Source organism: Mesoplodon bidens (assembly GCF_964165515.1).
Source record: "Mesoplodon bidens genome assembly, chromosome: 2".
NCBI lineage: Eukaryota > Metazoa > Chordata > Mammalia > Artiodactyla > Ziphiidae > Mesoplodon > Mesoplodon bidens.
In genome coordinates, this window is record NC_138177.1 from 47,506,108 (window position 1) to 47,525,521 (window position 19,414).

At 44.9% G+C, this 19,414-nt stretch overlaps 1 protein-coding gene across 2 annotated transcripts in view; it reads left to right on the plus strand.

The window, feature by feature from the left end:
* ATP2B4 (ATPase plasma membrane Ca2+ transporting 4) overlaps window positions 1–19,414 on the plus strand; it is a 92,886-nt gene that overhangs the window by 67,915 nt on the left and 5,557 nt on the right. The window contains exons 14-21 of one of the 2 annotated variants that reach the window (XM_081224290.1): window positions 470–557; window positions 1,216–1,322; window positions 5,873–6,064; window positions 6,520–6,733; window positions 8,301–8,512; window positions 9,513–9,620; window positions 11,621–11,797; window positions 15,479–15,659. In XM_081224290.1, the coding sequence (XP_081080416.1) occupies window positions 470–557; window positions 1,216–1,322; window positions 5,873–6,064; window positions 6,520–6,733; window positions 8,301–8,512; window positions 9,513–9,620; window positions 11,621–11,797; window positions 15,479–15,659 (1,279 nt within the window). The remainder of the gene's footprint in view (window positions 1–469; window positions 558–1,215; window positions 1,323–5,872; window positions 6,065–6,519; window positions 6,734–8,300; window positions 8,513–9,512; window positions 9,621–11,620; window positions 11,798–15,478; window positions 15,660–19,414) is intronic. The other variant, XM_081224289.1, reaches the window with a different exon arrangement.

Sequence of the window (19,414 nt, forward strand, 5' to 3'; positions counted from 1 at the left end):
GTGGGATGATTTTGTACTGATTCCCTTCTACCTCACCCCTCCTATGTCACTGCCTTGTGACTCAGAGTGGCACAGGTTGGTAAGAGGACCTGGTCTGGGTGTGGAGCAGGCCAGAGCTTCCTGGTCAATGTAGAAGTTGAACCTAAGACCTCAGAAGCACTACTTTAGCCGCCTGAGCCAACAGCTAACCCTGGCCCACCTCTGTCAAGGGTCTAAGAAACACGGAATTGGCTCCCAGGTAGGGAATTGGCAGGGAAAAGAAGACAAGCAGGGCCTGAATGGTCACCATCCATGAATCTGCCCTGGAGCCTGAGTTGGCTGCTTCACCTCCACTGGAGGCCAGGATAACACTGCCCTGGGGGCCATGGAATACCAGCTCTCCCAGAAGCTCAGCGTGGGTAAGGAAGTAAGATTTTCCCGGATGGCTGTTCTGAGCTTGACTGACCCAGGTGTGGTCTGGTGTTGGCAGGTAGAGCAAGAAAAGCTGGACAAGATCTGGCCTAAGCTCCGGGTGCTGGCGCGATCTTCCCCCACTGACAAGCACACACTGGTGAAAGGTGAGGTTGGTTCCTGAGTAGGTGCCTAGGATAGAGGAAGGCAGGTGGGGATGAGCCCAGATAAGAGTCATCAACCAAAGCAACTCTCCTGTCCTGAGTAGGGGGGTCCTAGGAGAGCCTCCCCGCTCATGGGAAGAACATACAGTTTAGCAAACATCTGAGGCCCTGGTGAGTATAAGATACATAATATAATAAAGTTGTTTTTAAACATTATCCTATCTTGTTTGTTGATAGTACTGTGAATTAGACAGTACAAGTTAAGCTAGTCCCATTTTGCAAATAAGGAAGTTTGAGGCTGAGACAACAAGTGACCTATCCAAACTGCCCAACTGGTAAGTGGAAGTGTTACCAGTCAATCCCTGGGTCTCTGCCTTCAAGTCATCCAGTGCTTTTTCTACCACATAATAGCTGCCTTGGGGCACCGGACAGGATATTCGACAAGGTCAGACTTTCTTAGCTTAGAGTGCTACCCGTGAAACAATTTACTGCCATCGGGTGACACTATAGAACCTCTAGCATAGGGGAAAAAAGGAGGAAAGAGTGTAGAAAGGGAGGTGGTGGTAGGGACAGGAGAGGAAGACCAAAAAACTGCCTTTCATGGGGAAATGGCCTCAGATGGCACACGTGGAACTCACTGTAGTGTGTCTGTTTTTCCTAGGCATCATCGACAGCACCGTTGGGGAACAGCGGCAGGTGGTGGCTGTCACTGGGGATGGCACAAATGATGGGCCGGCTCTGAAGAAAGCAGATGTTGGTTTTGCCATGGTAAGCAGCTCAGCGTAGTGTCTCTCTCTGCTGCAAGCTGCCTCCTCCAGTGGGAAGCCAGGACAGGCTTCTGGTAACCTGCTGCTTCCTGTACCTTCACATCCCCCTTTGTGCTCTTTCTCTGACTCCATCTCTCCTGCCTACCTGGCCAATAATAATATGTATAACGAGGGACCCATCAAGTATGAAGGCAGGGAAATCATGAGGTATCATTACCCAGCAAAGCAAGACCAACTGAAACTTGCTCATAAACATGATGATATTGTCTGCCTAGGCACACTATAGAAAATTCACATTCTATATGGAAAATGTGCACTCTATAGTTAGCACTGTTCGTCACTCTGCTTTTCACCTGTGAGGCCCGGAGCATCAGAGTCACTTGGAAAGTTCATTTAAAATCAGATATTCCAACGTTCCACAGTCGGCTGTCTTGATTCAGTAGCATCTGAGCTGGGTCCCAGAAGTGTTTGGATTTTCTGAACAGGTACACTTATTGATTCTAATGCTCAGGGACATTTAGAAGTCCCCAGATTGCAAAGTACATTCTCACACTCAAGTAACTTATGGTTGTAAGCTTCCCATACACATTGAACTGTTGGTGAGTTTTAAGCAGTGGAAGAAGATTCGAGAAGAAATCTGTCTTTAGGGTGCTCTCTTTAACCAGAAGATAAATTTTAAAAGTTTTTACTCTAGGAAATTTCAAGAATATACAAAAATAGAATAGTTTATTGAATCCTCATGTATCTGTCACCCAGCATCAAATATCAACACTTGGCCAATCTTGGCCCACACATACACATTTCCCCATCTCCACCTGAATTACTCTGAAGCATATCCAAGATATTATATCATTTCATCCAGTATATGTCTCTGGAAAATATATATGTATCAATAAAATATCTAAAAGAATCATAGTACCATGGTCTCACAACAAAATTGATTCCTTACTATCATCAGATATCTAGTCAGTGTTCACATTTCCCCAAATGCTTCATAAATGTTGTTTTTGTAGATTATTTGTCTAAATCAGAATGCAGACAAGATCCATACGCTGCAGTTGGTTGATGTATCTCTTGAATCTATTAATCTATAAGAGTATTTCCTGAAGTGTGCTCTTCCTTCCAACTCTACCTGGAAACCTATAGAAATGCAGATTCTCAGGCCTCACCCCGGATCTACTGAATCAGAAAGCTTGGAGTTGGGGCCCAGCAGTCCATGTTTTAACAGTCCCTCTGGGTGATTCTGACACATCCTAAAGTTTGGCAACCACTGACCCTATAGGATCTATGTGTCAGGGGGACTCAGCATACAGTTGTACTCATGGTTAAGATTCAGTCCATTGGTATAGTAAGAATCTAGTAAGGCAGAAAGTCACAGGTAGAGTCTGGGATCCACACGCAGGGTCCCTTATGATCTCTTCCTCCCATGAGGGGTCACAAAGAGCACCTTCTTCCCCCAGCAATGAAAATGCAGCAATACATGTGATGTTTCTGCCCAGAGAAACCCACCAGAGGCTTGGTGTCGTAGGTTTTTATTGGGGTTGGTCGTATAGGCACCTTCTGCCTAGCACGTGCTAAGATTCCAGACTTCCAGAAGGAAGCAGGTTTTCAGTGGAAACCATATGTTTGGGCACAGTCTAGGCACAGTGAGTCACTAATTAATTTTCAGTTAATTGTTGACTGAGAGCCAAGTGTTCAGGTGCTAGTCGAGGGCCAACCTTGCAAACAGGACTTTCTCAAGAAAGCAGTCTCAGGCCTGCTATGTTAACTCTTTTCTGCACAATCCCTTTCCTTCTTTTTTTCTAGCTACTTAGTTTTGAAGGAATAAGGTTGTTTTTCTACATAGAATATCCCATGGCAGGGATTTTGTTGATTGTATCCCTATAGTGTCCTTTAACCTGTTCTTTTAGCCCTGGTATTTCCTATAAAGTAGTACTTAGTTCTATGAGCAATCAGACTCTACATCCCATCTTTCATTGGGGGTTGCAAAATGACAGTGTTCTGATTTTCTTTATTTATTAACTTGAATACTTCTGTAAAAAGAAATTTGCCCTCGTCGACTATTTGGTTACTGTGAGGTTCACTTCCTACATGAAAGACAGGTTAAATGCTTGATTTTTTTCCCCTTTATTTACCAGCTTTCAAAATAATGCGTTGACTTTTTAGGATCCTCCAAAGGTGACCAATGAATTGTTCACTTTTAAAAATTTACTAAACTACTCTACTAAAAGTTAATTGTCTGTTCTTTAAAAATATCATTATGAGCTCATGGTTATAGTATATGTGATATGTTTTGATCCATTGCCCTTATTATTATTATGATGTTTATACTGACCCATCATTAGCCTCTTCAACACTGCTAAGTCCTTTGGGTACAACCTCAGTTGTCTTTAATAGCTTTCTTGGTCTCTTGCATGATAAGATGTTCCAGAGTCATCATGCATATTTCTTGTCCTAGATCTAGAATCATCCACTTCTCAAAGGAGTTCTGCTTCATTTCAGTGAGAGATGATATTCAGAGAACACAATCTGAATGTCAGCATGTTCCTTACTTCTGAGTAAATTATTGTTTCTAGAACTTTTCAGTGGACAAAGCTAGGAAATAAGTCTTTTATGTCTCCTTTTGTTTTTGTGTTTCTTTGTTTTAAAGATAAATACTTCATGAATTCATGTTGGCATTTCCAATTCAAATTTAGAATTCTAGAACTCTAACTTCCTATTTTACTTCCCTGATTTTATATTTATCACTTAAGCTGAAAAGTTTGATTCCTAATGGCATTAACATAATTATTATTTGCTTTATCCTAAAATATATGTAATAGTCTCAAAATAGCAATAATAATACAATTACTCTACTAAAAACAGTTAAAGATTTTTCTTGTGGTTCCTTTAATCCTGTAGGTATATCCTACTATATCCTAACATCAAGTTACTGTGTTTTTCAAAAAGTCATTTGGAACTTTTCCCTTGGTATGGTTGTGCTACCAACTGGTTATACCAGTTCATTTATATCATGTTTTTTTTTTCTTCCATTTTTGAGATTGCTTATTTTAAGCTTAATTTTGTTTTATACTTGTATAAAGTAGTTACATAATTCTAAAGTAAAATATACCAGCAAGGTCTATTCATAGAAGTCTAGCTTCTATCCCTAACACCTCCACCCTGTTGCCTCCTTTTTAATCCCACAGATAACTTACGTCTTTGATTTTTGGTTTATCTTTCTGTTTGCTCCTTTAAAATACAGTCAAATGTGTAGTATATTTATATCCCACTCTCTTAGATAAGTGATAATTATCTATATTTATCTATATACACACTATATACTCTTTTTTCCACTTTGCTTCTTTTCATTTAACAACCTAACTTAGAGATTATTCTGCAGTAGTACATATATAAAGATACTCTTTCTTTCTTTCTTTCTTTCTTTCTTTCTTTCTTTCTTTCTTTCTTTCTTTCTTTCTTTCTTTCTTTCCATCCTTTCTCTTTACAGTGCATGGTACAGCATTGTGTGGATGTGTTACAGAACTTTTTGATGGGGAAATTGAATTGTATAGTCTATCTAACAGATATTCATTTGTTGCAATCTGGATAGGAAAATAATACTACCAGGTAAATGGTACAAATAATCTACTAGTGCAGGTCAGATTCACAAACAAGCCCCTCTGTAGGTTATAGGGATTGTAAGACATGGAATAGAAGAATAGGCTGGGGATGTTAGGGACAGCTTTGCCAAGCAAGCAGGGCTTAATTAATTGAATGGAACCTTAAGGACAGATAGGATTTAAATAGATGGGGAAAGAGGATGTTCCAGGCTTGGAGAAAAGGGTGTAAGTAGAAGACTGGACTCTAGAAGTGAATGAGAGATTCAGGGAATTGTGAATAAAGCAGTAGGTTTTGAGCAGAAAGATATAGCAGGTTGGAAAATGAACCAGAGTTCACTTGTTGAGGGCTTTGACTACCAGACTAGAAAGTTTACTGTTCCTAAAACATTGCTTTCAACCACTGATCTGTCTATTTAGAAACCTTTAGTGGTTCCCCAGTGACAGGATTTTGAATAAGGACAGGACATCTGAACTGTACTGCCAGACTACTCCTCCTGGGAAAAAATGTAGAGTAACTTCAAGGTGCGGGGGAGATAAGGATTTAAATGAGATATTGGCAGTGGCAAAAGAAATTTTTAAATTTAGAGGTAAAACAGATAGAACTTTTTCCCTATCTTCTAATTATTTTCTAAGATGGGGAAGTAGGAGGGAGGGGAGAAAGGAAGATCAGAGATAACTGTAATTTCCAGTCTGAGTTCAGGAGTAAGGTGGTGGCATCATGGCCCAGTCCCCTTTCGCACAGAGTGACAGTGACACATTTTCCCTTCATTTTCTTTGGGAGAGAAGACGGCTCAAAATATGGTGGTTTAGTCTGTAGGATTTGTGTGGCTAGTGTGCCCTCTAGTGTTTATGCTGAGTTCTGAAGCTTCTTGGAGGTCAAGATATGAGTTCAGAATGTACATGAATTTTGTCCAGTTCCTCACTGTTTTCCTTCCCCTTCTTACCTCAGGGTATTGCAGGCACGGATGTGGCAAAGGAGGCCTCTGACATCATCCTAACAGATGACAACTTCACCAGCATCGTGAAGGCAGTGATGTGGGGACGAAACGTCTACGATAGCATCTCCAAGTTCCTACAGTTCCAGCTCACTGTCAACGTGGTGGCTGTGATTGTGGCCTTCACTGGAGCCTGTATCACCCAGGTGAAGGGAATGTGGGGTGAGCTGAGATGGGAGGGATGAGGCTGGGGCTAAGGAACAAGGGGTGTGGGGTACAGTATGTCGACTGAGGAGTAAGGAACAGAGTTTCCGAAGGGGTGTTGGGGCAGGAATAGCTCTACTAGGTCTCCATCTGCTCATGTGGGATGATGATAATTTATCTACCATTAATGTAGTACTTACATGTTAGCCAGTGTGATGAGCACTTATATGTAGTTTCTCTGTTCTTCAAAAACAACCTTGCAAAGTAGGTATTATCCCCATTTTACAGGTGAAGAACCCAAGGCTCAAAGAGGTTAAATAAGTTTCTCAATGTCACTCAGCTAATAAATGGTGGATAGCAGGAGGTAGGCCATTTCAAGGGCAAAGATGAGGCTGATGAGTGAGGTGGGGAGTAGTCTCCAAGGAGAGCTAAAAGGAGTGGTTCTTCTTCCCACCAGGATTCCCCACTGAAAGCCGTGCAGATGTTGTGGGTTAATCTCATCATGGACACTTTTGCCTCATTGGCCCTGGCCACAGAGCCTCCTACAGACTCTCTGTTGAAGCGTCGCCCCTATGGCCGAAATAAGCCTCTGATCTCACGCACTATGATGAAGAACATCTTGGGTCACGCCGTCTATCAGCTCACTGTCATCTTTTTCCTTGTCTTTGCCGGTGAGCCAAGGCGGGGGTGGGCGGCGGCGTTTGGAGTGCTAGAGGGAAATGGGGGCAGAGAGGAGCCCAAGGAAAGAAAGTAGCAGGGAGCAAGCTGAGCACAAGACGGGAATGATAGCAGCTTCGCTTACTGAGTGCATCCTCTGTTCCTGCTACGTGGTGCATTGTGCCACTTTATTACTCCTTTTAAGAATCTCCGTAAAAAGAAATGAAATTGAGTTATTTGTAGTGAGGTGGATGGACCTAGAGTCTGTCATACAGAGTGAAGTAAGTCAGAAAGAGAAAGACAAATACCATATGCTAACACATATATATGGAATCTAAGAGGAAAAAAAAAAAAAAAGGTCATGAAGTACCTAGGGGTAAGACAGGAATAAAGACACAGACCTACTAGAGAATGGACTTGAGGATATGGGGAAGGGGAAGGGTAAGCTGTGACAAACTGAGAGAGTGGCATGGACATACATACACTACCAAATGTAAAACAGATAGCTAGTGGGAAGCAGCCGCATAGCACAGGGAGGTCAGCTCGGTGGTTTGTGACCACCTAGAGGGGTGGGATAGGGAGGGTAGGAGGGAGGGAGACACAAGAGGGAAGAGAGATGGGAACATATGTATACGTATAACTGATTCACTTTGTTATAAAGCAGAAACTAACACACCATTGTAAAGCAATTATACTCCAATAAAGATGATAAAAAAAGAAAAAGAATCTCCAAAGGGTGGCTTTATGTTACCTTTTTTTTAGATCATAAAACTGAAGCTTAAGTCACATTGAGTAAATAGTGGCACGAAGATTCAGACCTATGTCTGCCAGACTCGTGCACATAGTTCTACCACAATGAGCACTACGAAAAGGCAAATAGTGATGGAGCAAACTGAGGGAGAAGGTCAGAAATGTTGAGGGGCTTCCCTGGTGGTCCAGTGGGTAAGAATCCGCCTTCTAATACAGGGGACACGGGTTTGATCCCTGGTCAGGGAACTAGGATCCCACATGATACATGGCACAGCCAAAAAAATTTTTTAAAAATGGGGGGAGCTTCCCTGGCAGCACAGTGGTTAAGAATCCTCCTGCCAATGCAGGAGACACGGGTTTGAGCCCAGATCCGGGAAGATCCCATATGCCGCAGAGCAACTAAGCCCATGTGCCACAACTACTGAGCCTGTGCTCTTAGCCCACGAGCCACAACTACTGAGCCCGTGCGCCTAGAGCCTGTGCTCTGCAACAAGAGAAGCCACCACAATGAGAAGCCCATGGACCACAACGAAGTGTAGCCCCCGCTCAACGCAACTAGAGAAGGCCCAGGCACAACAACAAAGACCCAACACAGCCAAAAATAAGTAAATAAATAAATAAAAATTATTAAAAAAAAAAAAAAAAAAAAAGAAATGTTGAGACCAGGGCTAACACAGAAAATATTTGATGACTGTTGTGGTTCGGATACTGACCAGTTAGAATGGACACCAGTCATAAGCAACCAGTGAGGCCATACTCAAGTGTTCTGACTCAACCTGAACCCTCCCTGAGAGCATACTTATCCTCCAATGCATCCCTTCTCCCAACTAGGTGAGAAATTCTTTGACATTGATAGTGGGAGGAGAGCACCTCTGCATTCACCGCCCAGCCAGCACTACACCATTATTTTCAACACCTTCGTGCTGATGCAGCTCTTCAATGAAATCAACTCCCGCAAGATCCATGGAGAGAGGAATGTCTTTTCGGGCATCTTCCGCAACCTCATCTTCTGCTCTGTGGTCTTGGGCACATTCGTCAGCCAGGTGGGATTCTAGCTGGAGTTGAGATAGGAGGTCTGGGAGGATAAAGGCCAGAAGCTGGGGGCCAGGATTCCCTGAGCGCCCGGGGAAAGGAGTGAGGGAGTGATGGGGACTCAGGCTGTGGGTTGAACACTCTGGGGTTCCCAAATGCTTTCGTTTGCTCATTGCTCTCGAATTGGATCCTGCTGTGTCAAGTGCTCCAGTGCAAGGCAGCATGTTGGTAGCGAATAAAATAAAATTTGTGGAATCCTTTCCTTATCTTTCTAAAACACAGCAATTTCACATAGTGACCAGGAGGAAGATCACTGTCTTCTAACCCCTTTCCATGCCTCCTGCCAGCATACTTGAAATGTGCATGCAAGTGCTATATGGGATCTCTCCCTGTCCCTCCTTGCCCCTTTGTTCTGAAAGGGCTCATGGTAGAAAATGGTACGCAATTCAGAGAAAAGTAGAAGACATGGAATGTTGCCATATGTAGTTGACAGATAAGCCTGATGTGGGCTCCTTCTGTGGGAAGTGGGGTCAAGGGCATGGCTGCCCTGGTGGTGAAAGGATTGAGCCCCTTCCTTCTTGCCCCAGTCAGAGGTACACTAAGACACCTGCCAATACAAGAGGTTATGAGCCTGCCCTGTAACAAAAGAGCCCCTGCCTCACTCTTATTTGCCCCACTCCTAAATTCCTCTTCTCCATCACTGTGCCTTCTCTTTGTCACCTACTGGCTTTAGTCACAAGAAGCCTGCAGCTCCCCTTGATCCCCCAGCCTTTGCATTAATAATGTTCATAGTAGCTGTATCTGTCTCCCCATCAGAGCGCTCTATAAAGACTGTGTCTGTCTTCCCTTCTCCCCACCTGGATCTCTCCTTTCTCCTTCCCCAACAAGCAGACCAGGGTTTACACCACAGGGATCCTGGAGTAGGGGGGCTGACGTGGCTTTGATGGCCTTGACTGGAGGGCTGGCTACCTGTTGCCTCCCAATGACGGGCTGCCTCTTTCTCTGTTCTAGATTATCATTGTGGAATTTGGGGGGAAACCCTTCAGCTGTACGAACCTCACCCTGTCCCAGTGGTTCTGGTGTCTCTTCATCGGTTTTGGAGAATTGCTGTGGGGCCAGGTGAGTACGGGCACACCCTCCCCGTGCAGTCACATGGCCGGCAGACGCCCCCTTCCCTAGACGAGATGGAACGAGCAACTGTGGAGACACCCAGCTCCTCGCCTTCATATTCTTCTTCCCTCTTCTCTCTACCACCAGGTTTTCAAGTTCTTTCCATCTTGTAGGATCCCAAAGAATGATCAGTGCCCACCCCTTCAGAGGCTTCTGATCTCTTCTCTAATCATGCCTGGAGACAGACAAATCCCTTAGCTTCTCTGAGATGGAAGTGGACATTTTCAATGGAATTTTGCTAAAAAAAAAATTAAGTGTCTTAGAAGTAGAAGAGTTTGCAAAGCATATGTCTTCAGTGAAGCCGCAGTCTGGCCGTGAGCTTCTGCTGTGCTGCCATAATGTAGGGCTCCCTTGCCTCTTCTGTTTCTCACCATCGCCTTAACCAGGATGGGTGCCTGACTGTCATCTAAGATAAATCCAGACTCACAAGGTCTCTAGAGAAACAGTATAGCATGTGGGTCAAAGCACAGACTTTGGAACCGACTCTCTAGGTTTGAATCCCGGTTCTTCTTTTTACGAGCTGCATCATAGTGAGCGAGTTTATTAGCAACTCTGCCTCGGTTTCCTCAACTCCAGATAACAGGATCATTGTGAATCATTGTTAATCAGCAAATCAGTTTCAATACAGAAATGACTTAGAACAATGTCTAGTACCCTGTAAGCACTCAATAAATGTTAGCTATTAATATTCTAATAATATAATCAGGTTTGATAAGAGTTTCATTCCCTCCCTAATACCACTTTGCGAGTCCCTCTCATCCTCAGCTCTGGCCTGGCCTTTACCTCTGCTTGCAGACCCCAGGTCTCTACTGATTGGTGCCCAGCCACCTGGGTAATGGAGGCTTTGCTCTAACTGGCCCCAAAGATCCCTCCCTAGGGCTGCAGGCTTTCCCCCATAGACCTGCTAGTTGTTTCTTTCAGAGCTCCTAGATGCCTCCCTGATTAATCCCTATCCCCGTTCCTAACACAAGTCCTTCCACCCTGCTCTGTTTGCTGAACTTTATTTACCAGTGGGTCCCTAAAGCACTTCTACACTTGGGTGGAGCTTGATTATTTCACGTACTGTTTGAAACTCTCACCTGGGTCTAGTCTCACATGTGGCCATGTGGCCTTGATGCCAGGTAACAACAGCCTTCCTTCTGTATCACAACAGCTCCTTCTAACATCTAAAAGCAGAACGTGGACATTCTTTCTATTTCAAACACTTGACTCCATGTTGGACTGCTCACACAGCCCCCCTTTCCCAGCTGAGCCCTTGTCTTATTTGTAAAGGAGAACTGACTGACAGCTTGTAGAGTGATTTATTTTGAATTGCAAGCCCCAACCTACTGCTCCATGTCTTCTGATAATACTCATATGTCCCTTCTTCTATGGGCTATCCCACCCAGTTCCTCACCCCAAGCCCAAGAAAATTTTTAGTATCCTCTCACTATAGTTTTATAAAAGAGGAATTACTTAGCATATGGTAACTAAGAAGAGGGTCGTTCCCCTCCAACACCCTTCTTTTCCCCTTGCCCATACACATACATTTTGACCATCCTGTCTCCAGACTTTTTTTTCCTCCCAGGTCCTTGTCTCTGTCTCTTCCTACTGTGTATCACGCATTATGGTTCTACTTCCTTTAACAGACAGATGGCAAAATGCAAAGAAAGAACTGAGACAGGAGGAAGAGAATGAAGTATATAACAAGGCAGATGGCTGGTCAAATACTAGAATATATGTTCTCCTTTGTACGTCCACAAATACAGAAAATCTTCCTGAGGGCCTGACAGCTGGTAGGCACTTGGCAAATGCTTGCCTGAGTGGGTTGGCACTTTTCCCACTGCTTTCCCAGTGGGAAGGTTGATAGGGCAAAGAGTGACCTACCCGAGGGCCTGACCCATAAAGTTGAGTGACAGCTCTTCTTGCCCTGATTCTAGTGTCCTCCCTTTTGCTGCACCTGTCCTCAGGTCATCTCCACAATACCTACCCAATCCCTGAAGTTCCTAAAGGAGGCTGGGCATGGCACCACCAAAGAGGAGATCACCAAGGATGCTGAGGGGCTGGACGAGATTGACCATGCAGAGATGGAGCTGCGCCGAGGCCAGATCCTCTGGTTCCGGGGCCTGAACCGTATCCAGACTCAGGTACTGTGATAGTGGCCTATCCTCGCCCTGGGAGAAGGAATCTCCCCCATCTTTCTTGGGAGGTGTTGGGAGGGCAGCAGTTCTTGCTGGCCAACGTCTCTCCCCTTCCTAAGGCCCTCTCACTGGTGGGCAGCCCGAGCTCCCTTGCTTCAGGACAGACAGGCAGAGGCGGTGGTATGGGCTCCTCTGAGAGGAGAGTGATCATGGGGGGCCGAGAACACGGGACACTAACTGCTAGCATCATCCTCTAGCTTTGGGTTCGTCTGAAGCCCACTTCCCTCTGTCGGGTGGGCCATCTTCCTGCATAAGGTCTCTTGTAAGCACTAGGCCTAACCTCAGGGTGGGAAATGTTCAGAGTCTTTCCTGACCCTGCAGAGGGAAGGATTTAGACAGTATCTCTATGCCAGCATCCCCAGCAGACATTTACTGTATATCCTCAAGCTGCTATTAGGGGAATGTAGATGTTATCTGGATTGATCTTTGTAAAAGAAACTCGCTCTCTTATGTCTTCCCCACTCAAAATTTAAGGCCATGGTGGGGAATCTGATGGCTAAGTGTATATAAACGACAATAGTCTCTCAGTGCCCGAGTATCTTTTACAGGATTCAGACTTGCTTCCCAGAAAGGAAGAAGCTATAATTTCTTCAAACCTTTTCCCTTCCTGCAATTTCTAAAATGGGATAGAAGCTGCTCCTGCTGCTATTAAGTCCCCCCCTATAGCCCTACAGTAACTTTTTTCCCCCACTTCCTGTGCAGCAACTGTAACTACCTTCTCCTGGGTAAATGCGCTGATCTAGACATTGATAATCCTATCACTTTCCCTGTTCTTACCCCACATACCTCTATTGTGTTAGCCCTGAGATTTCCCATCTCAAGGAATTGTAAATCCCCAAGTTCTCAAAGGTGTTCACCAGAGAACAGGCCCATCCCTCTTTGCTGATTGGCTAGAGATCCCAGAAGTAAATTTCACTCTCTGAAATTAACCTTGCAGATGGTTTCAAAAGTTCCCTAGTGGAGCCCACCACTTCCTAGGGAAAAGGTGAAATGAATAGTCTAAGCTAAATACAGTAGTCCCCCGCTTATCCGTGGCTTTACTTTCCTTGGTTTTAGTTACCCGTGGTCAACCACAGTCTGAAAATATTAAATGAAAAATTCCAGAAATAAATAACTCATAAGTTTTAAATTGCATGCCGTTCTGAGTAGCTGATGAAATCTCACCACCCCCCCACTCTGTCCTGCCCTGGACATAAGTCATCCCATTGCCTATCACGTCCTCGCTATATAAGCTACCTACCCATTACTCTAGGAAAAAACATAGTATATACAGTGTTCATCACCATCTGCAGTTTCAAGCATCCACTGAGGGTCTTGGAACATATCCCCCACGGATAAGGGAGGACTACTGTAGCAGCTGGGAATTTGTCTCCTACAGACAAGACAACAGATGGAAATGGGAAAGCAGGGCTAGGGAGGGGAGCACTGGGGCTCCTTTCCCCTCTCTTGAGTTCCCCCTCCCAGAGAGGGAAATCCACATGGGACCTGCAAACACTACCTCAGCATGTCCAGAGTTTCCACACGCACCCCTCCCTCCAGGCTGCCAAGTCCATCACGAGCAAGGGCCTCATGTGCCCAGAGAACTTGGCATCTTTGGCTCATGTCTCTAAGGCCTCGGTGCTTCCCTGTAGGTCTGCTCTTTTCAGAATAACCTGTCTGCTTTTCTTCCCTTCAGGATCATCTGCCTCCTCTTCTACTATGTAATTTTTTTCCTAGCCAGAATGCCCTCGTTCCGGTGTCTCCTGGCTCCTTCCCAGTCTTCTCTCCTGGGGCTGAGATTCATGGATCTTCCTTCCCCTCCACTACCAATTTCCATTCCCTCGACTATATACCTCTCTGGTTTCGCTGTCTACATAGCTTTAGGTATACTACCTTTCTGTTGGAGCAAAAGGCGGTTGGACCAGAATGACATTAAAGTCTAAACTTAGGCAGCAAAGGCAACCTGTTAAAGATGCCATGATGAGCATATCTATGCCATCCCACCAGACTCCGTAAGCAGATGACTGTGCTAACCTGCATCCTGGATCCTAAAGCTCTCTCCTGGCATCAACTCTTCACCTCAGCAGGGTTCTAACGAAATTCCCTGCCATCCGATTGTTGTTGCTTGTTGTCATTCTTGCAACACTTATGGGTGGGAAGTGTTGCCAGGCTATTGTCCCATCCTGGTCCCTTTAGCTTTGGGAGAGCTAAAAGCACTAGAAAGCGGAAGGCTGGGAAACTTGAGGTCTAGAATCTTGGGAAGGTAAATCTGGGGCCCAGTTTCATTGTGGAGGTTGGGACCTTGTGACTCTAATAAGCCCTGAGGAAGGTGACTCTCCAGCCCCTTCTTTACGTGTGGCTGAACCCTCCCCACATGCAGACCTTTTCCTCTTACAGCATCAGTCTCCTCAGTCCCCTAGAACTGAAAATTGTATCATGTGATGAAGAGTGGTATTTTAGCTCAGACTTGGTCTGAGTCCAGAAACTAGCCCTAAACATTTCATGGCTTCTCAGGAAGCTTTATAAGTAAGAACAACTGTCTGACTCACACGGTACCTGCTTTCCCACCTTCTCACCTGGGGAAGTAAAGTTAGATGAGTGAAATCAGCACCTTTCCTACATCCCTGGTCAACTGGCCCTTGGTCAGGCAGAGGTCAGGGATGAGGATGGTAGGTTTGACTGAGGCCCTAGATCAAGACCGCTGTCGGGAAACAAATGGCATTCATTGCCTCTGTCTCTGAGGCGTAGGACACTGAAAACCAGAGACAACTTGTACGGGGCTAGACTAGCAGCTGCTGACCACTGCCACCACCGCCAGCCAACTCTTCCTCCCCCAACCCCGTCTAACTGCTGAGTTCTCGTCTGCACTTGTGCCAGCCTCTCAGGATCTCCAGTGCGCGAATGCTGCTAGTGGCATTCTCTCCACAGAGCCTGGCCACTGGGTTCCTGAGCTCCACTTTCAGGGGCCTTGTCCACTTCTGCCCAAGGACAGAGAGTCTCAGAGAAGAACCCAGAAGAGGGTGAGCCCAGCAACTCATGGTCCAGGAGCCTTTCCACCATGGCACCTGTGTATGGATTACTACATGCCTCTGTTTAAACACATGAGTTGTTTTCCTGGAAAATCTGCAAAAATAGGTAGTCAATTTAATTGGTTTAGAGGTTCCTGAGCCTCAAAATTCAGTAATATATACACTTTACCTACTATCTTAAATTGCATGCCTTATTTTTTTAAGAGTACAGGTCAAAAGAAGAAAAGAAAATGCAGGTCAGAGCATAAGACAGCTGTCACTCTCTGTCAGGAATCATGAGTGGGAAAGTCCATTTAAATTTTTAGATACTTTTGGATACCAGCACACCTAAAATGTCCATCATAGGCTAAAAGGGAAGAGAAGACTGGATTCTGGCTGGGTATTTAGACTCCATGGCAAATTGTTCCTTAAATGAAGTGTGATGTGCAATTAATGTTTTTCCCCCTTCTCTTCACCATTGTTTTGTGTGTAAGGGACTCTCTCTCTTGCTTTCCGTCTCCCGTCCCCTTTTCCCAGCTCTTTCCATCCCCCTCCCTAACCCTCTTGGACCCTCCCTTCCTCTTTCTTCACTTCTTTCTGACTGTGGAGCAAAGCTGTCTCACTTTCTGATTCTTTGCAGATCGACGTAATTAACACATTCCAGACGGGAGCCTCTTTTAAGGGAGTCCTAAAGCGCCAGACCATGGGTCAACACCTTGATGTAAAACATGTTCCTAGCTCATCCTATGTAACAGTTGCACCAGTCAAATCTCCCCCCACCACTTCTGTTGCTGCTGCTGTTTCATCTCCTACTCTGGGCAGTGAGTGATAGTCTATTATGATGCATGATTTGCTAAAATGACCACAAGAGAGCACGTGGCATTCACTTTAACCAGCTGTGGTTATCTTTTCCTTTTGGTTTTTCCCTTTGATCTTTGACTTAAGGGAAGAAAAGCGGGGCAAAAATTCCACTCCAAAACCGGGCTGTGTGCCATTTTATTTAATTTTATTATTATTATTTTTTATGTTGAAAAGCTCTTAAACCGTAACCATTTTAAAGACAGTAATCCTGTTTTCTGATTGTTCCTCTGCATTGCCTGGTCCTTCCTTGAGTTTTGTTTGTTTGTTTTACTTTACTTTGTTTGTTTGTTGCTCTGTTTGAATATGTTGTTGTTCCTCTTCTCTCCTTCTGCTCCTTTGAGTCTCAACTCTGTCTCCTAAGGTTAGGTGTAAGGTTAAGCCAGATGGAGACTCAGGAAGTCTTTTGTTTTCTTTTAGGAATTTCTGAAGAGCAAACTTTTTTTTTTTTTCCTTCTCCTTTCCTCTAGTTTGTTTTACTTATAGCCAGCACTTCATATCTTATTTTGCATGTAAAGTTTTAGGAACCCCTTTCTCAGCCAGCCTATCAACCGGAAAGCTGTGAAGGCTCAACCTAAGATCTGGTGGATTATTGGTAGATTATTGGATTCTTGCTAATGCTTATGCCTTCCTATTCCTGATCTTTTCACCTTCCCCAAGTGGGACACAGAGAGGAAATGGAAGGCTCTTTGCTGATAATGCTATTAAGGTATTTGGTGGGGAAGGAGTCTCTCTGTGTTAACTATACTACTGTGGGCTTCCAATATCTGAGTGTTTAGTCTGTTTCTTCCTCCCCCACTCCCAATCACCACCACCGTAACCCTGGGATGGGGGATAAAGAAAGAACAATTGCACTATCTGTGGTTCACTTGACTGTGAGTGTGTAGGTTGATCAGACTTCGCTTATCTGTTGTCTTTCTAGCCAACTCTAAGTGTTCTCATGTGAGATATGAGGGGCAGGGGGAGAGGAGGTTTATGTAGATGCATATTCTTTAGGCTCAAAGGCAGTCAAAGAACTAAGTAAGTCTTACCCTACAAATATGCAAGAGTCTCTCATTCTAGTCCTTCCATATTCCTCTCATTTCCTTTTTTCTTCTAGTTTTGTCATGTCCTTCTAACTAGTTACTGTTCTTTCTTAAATCATGCCTCTCTGTTAGGAGGGGTAGTGTCAGCTGCCCTGGTAATTTGAAGGTAGAAGGAGACTAAGGAAAAGACAGAGCCCACTGGGCTCATGTAGTAGAGTTGCTGGTGGAGGATATGGTGCAAACCCTCAAAGACTAGAAACTCAGGAGAGTCAGGCCGCACCTGCTCTTTCTCCAGCTGTGCCTTCCTATTGGAGGGCCTAGAAGTTATAGTCATGCATTTTAAAACCCATTTCCCATTCCAGAGTTCCAAATGAATTCATTTATTTATCTAACCTTCAAGTAGATAAATCTCTAAGATTTCTCTCTGTAAGAAGGTCCTAATCCCTTCTCTTCCCCTGGTTTCTGACAAAGGAGCAGAAGCCTACAGAATACCAGCTGAGGAAATGGAGTCTTCATCTGTGCATTCATTGAGCTCCAGAGAGTGGCCCTTAGTGCTCATACCTAACCTAAGGTCCAGCCTGGTTTGGGCTTCTGAGCCATGAGAAAGGGTTGTCCTTCAGTCATCCACTTTCACCTGTAGGATAGGGGCCACAGAAGAGACACTTCCCGGAGACTTTGAGAGATGATGACTGGGGAAGGAAGGGTTGATTGACTGAGTGGAGAGGACCTGAAGCTTTCACAGCACCCACCTCACTATCTGTGTCTTATTCCCCACACACTGCTCATGCACCAGGCACTATGCATCAAGAAAGGAAGATGGCACCACTTGGGGTGGATTGGTGATGATGTAGCTGTGTGATTGTTCATCGGCACATACTATATCGTCTCTGAGGCCAGTGTTGGAGTTGAGGAGCATTCTGGCACAGCCCCACCCTTCTCTCCACCTGCCAGGCCACAAGATGGTGCTCCCTAGCTCTCTGACTCCTCTTGTCTTGAGCTTCCCTTACAGGTGGCTGCTTTCCCTTTAGATTCCAGAAGTCCTGTTATCTAGCTGGATGACTGTTCCTTGCTCCCCCCAAAAAGAAATTGTCCCTATCTTTTCCATCTACCCATCCCCAATTCACTCTGATCTCCCTTATTGTTTACCTGTAACAGTGATTGATCACCCCAACAGGTGAGAGGAAAAGCCAGCAAACAGGGATCCAGACCCCCATTCCAACTCCTATTTTTAAAAATCTGTATTCTAGATAGGACTTCACATATAATTATTTTAACAAAGTATTCAATTGCTTCAGAAAAAATAGAAGCAGGAAGTTTGAAAATCACTGATATTGAAGATGATCAACTCATGGTATAAAGGTACCTGTTCTCCTGTAGCACTTGTTAGAAATGTTGAGATCTGAAGAGAGAGTGAAAAGTATGGGCTATATTATCACTCCTACAGGGGGTGGTATGGCTTTGAGCCCATTTCTTGACTAGGGCCAGGGGAAAAGGCATTGGGTTTGGGCTCACTTAATCCAAGTTGCCTTGCTCTAAGATGTTTGACATAGATCCATTAAAACTTGGGATTTCCTGCAAGCCAGATGGAACCTATATTCCATCTGATCTCACCTAAAGATAGAAAAGTAGGTCCTAACTTTCTGCGCAGCATGGTGAATGTGTGCCCAGGTTCCTTGATTCTTCTTGGCTGAAGCGTTGAGTGGATTCCATTGAGTGACAGAGTCCTTTGCCTTCTGAGCTCTGAGCACCCTCCATCCTGGGTGAGTCTGCCAGTCTGTTGCGGAGTGAGGCAAGGTAAGGAAAGCCTTAGCCGGTGGAGACACAACTTTAATGAACCTTCTTTGTGCATTACTTTTGTAGGTTCTGTACAGTGATAGGAAACACTGAGACAAGCAATCCAGCCAGTTTATTTGCCTGCCTCTTTGGGTGCTCTGATGTCTCCACATTCTTGCCTCCTTTCCAGGAACATATTCTTTGCTTAAAGAGCAGAGTAACGAAAGATGTGCCCTATCCCAACCCTTATCATTTCTCCTTATCCCCCTCCCCACCTCAACAATTTCTCCTGCATTACTTTCATTTCTTTTCTGAGGAAAGAACTTTGGGACAAGACTAGGATCAGCCACCTCCCAACAGCTAAAACTGTCCTAGGACCACTTTCTTTTCCCCTGGCCTCTCTCTCCAAACTCTTAGGATCCAACCTTCTCCCCTCCTCCAATTCTACCAACCCAAGTTGCAAAGCATACCTCAGCGAGGCCCCCAGTTCAGAAAAGCTGCTGCCAAAGGAGCTGCTCCCTGTGGATAAGGTGGAGGCTGGGCCCAGGGATCAATGATTGTCGATTTTTCCTCTTCTCTAAACTGAATCCCTTCCTTTGTTGTGCAGTGGAACAAAGACTTTGACACTTATAGGGCAGTGCATTTCCCTTGCCCAGTCAAACTGCAAATCATTTCCTTTCCCCCATCCTCTTGGTCCACCCCATCAGAAAAGCCTCTTGTTTGTAGCACTGCCTCCTGGATGGGGTGTTTTCTGCCCTGGTCCCATCCTTTCCCTTCTCCACATAAGATCACATTCCTCTTCATAATTTACAAACAGCTGGAGAAAGCTGCACGACTGGGCACAGCTGCTGTGTGTCAGAGACATGGCCATGCGTGTCCGGCCTCATCTGAGCCGAGAGAGCGGGCCTTCTGTCAGCGTC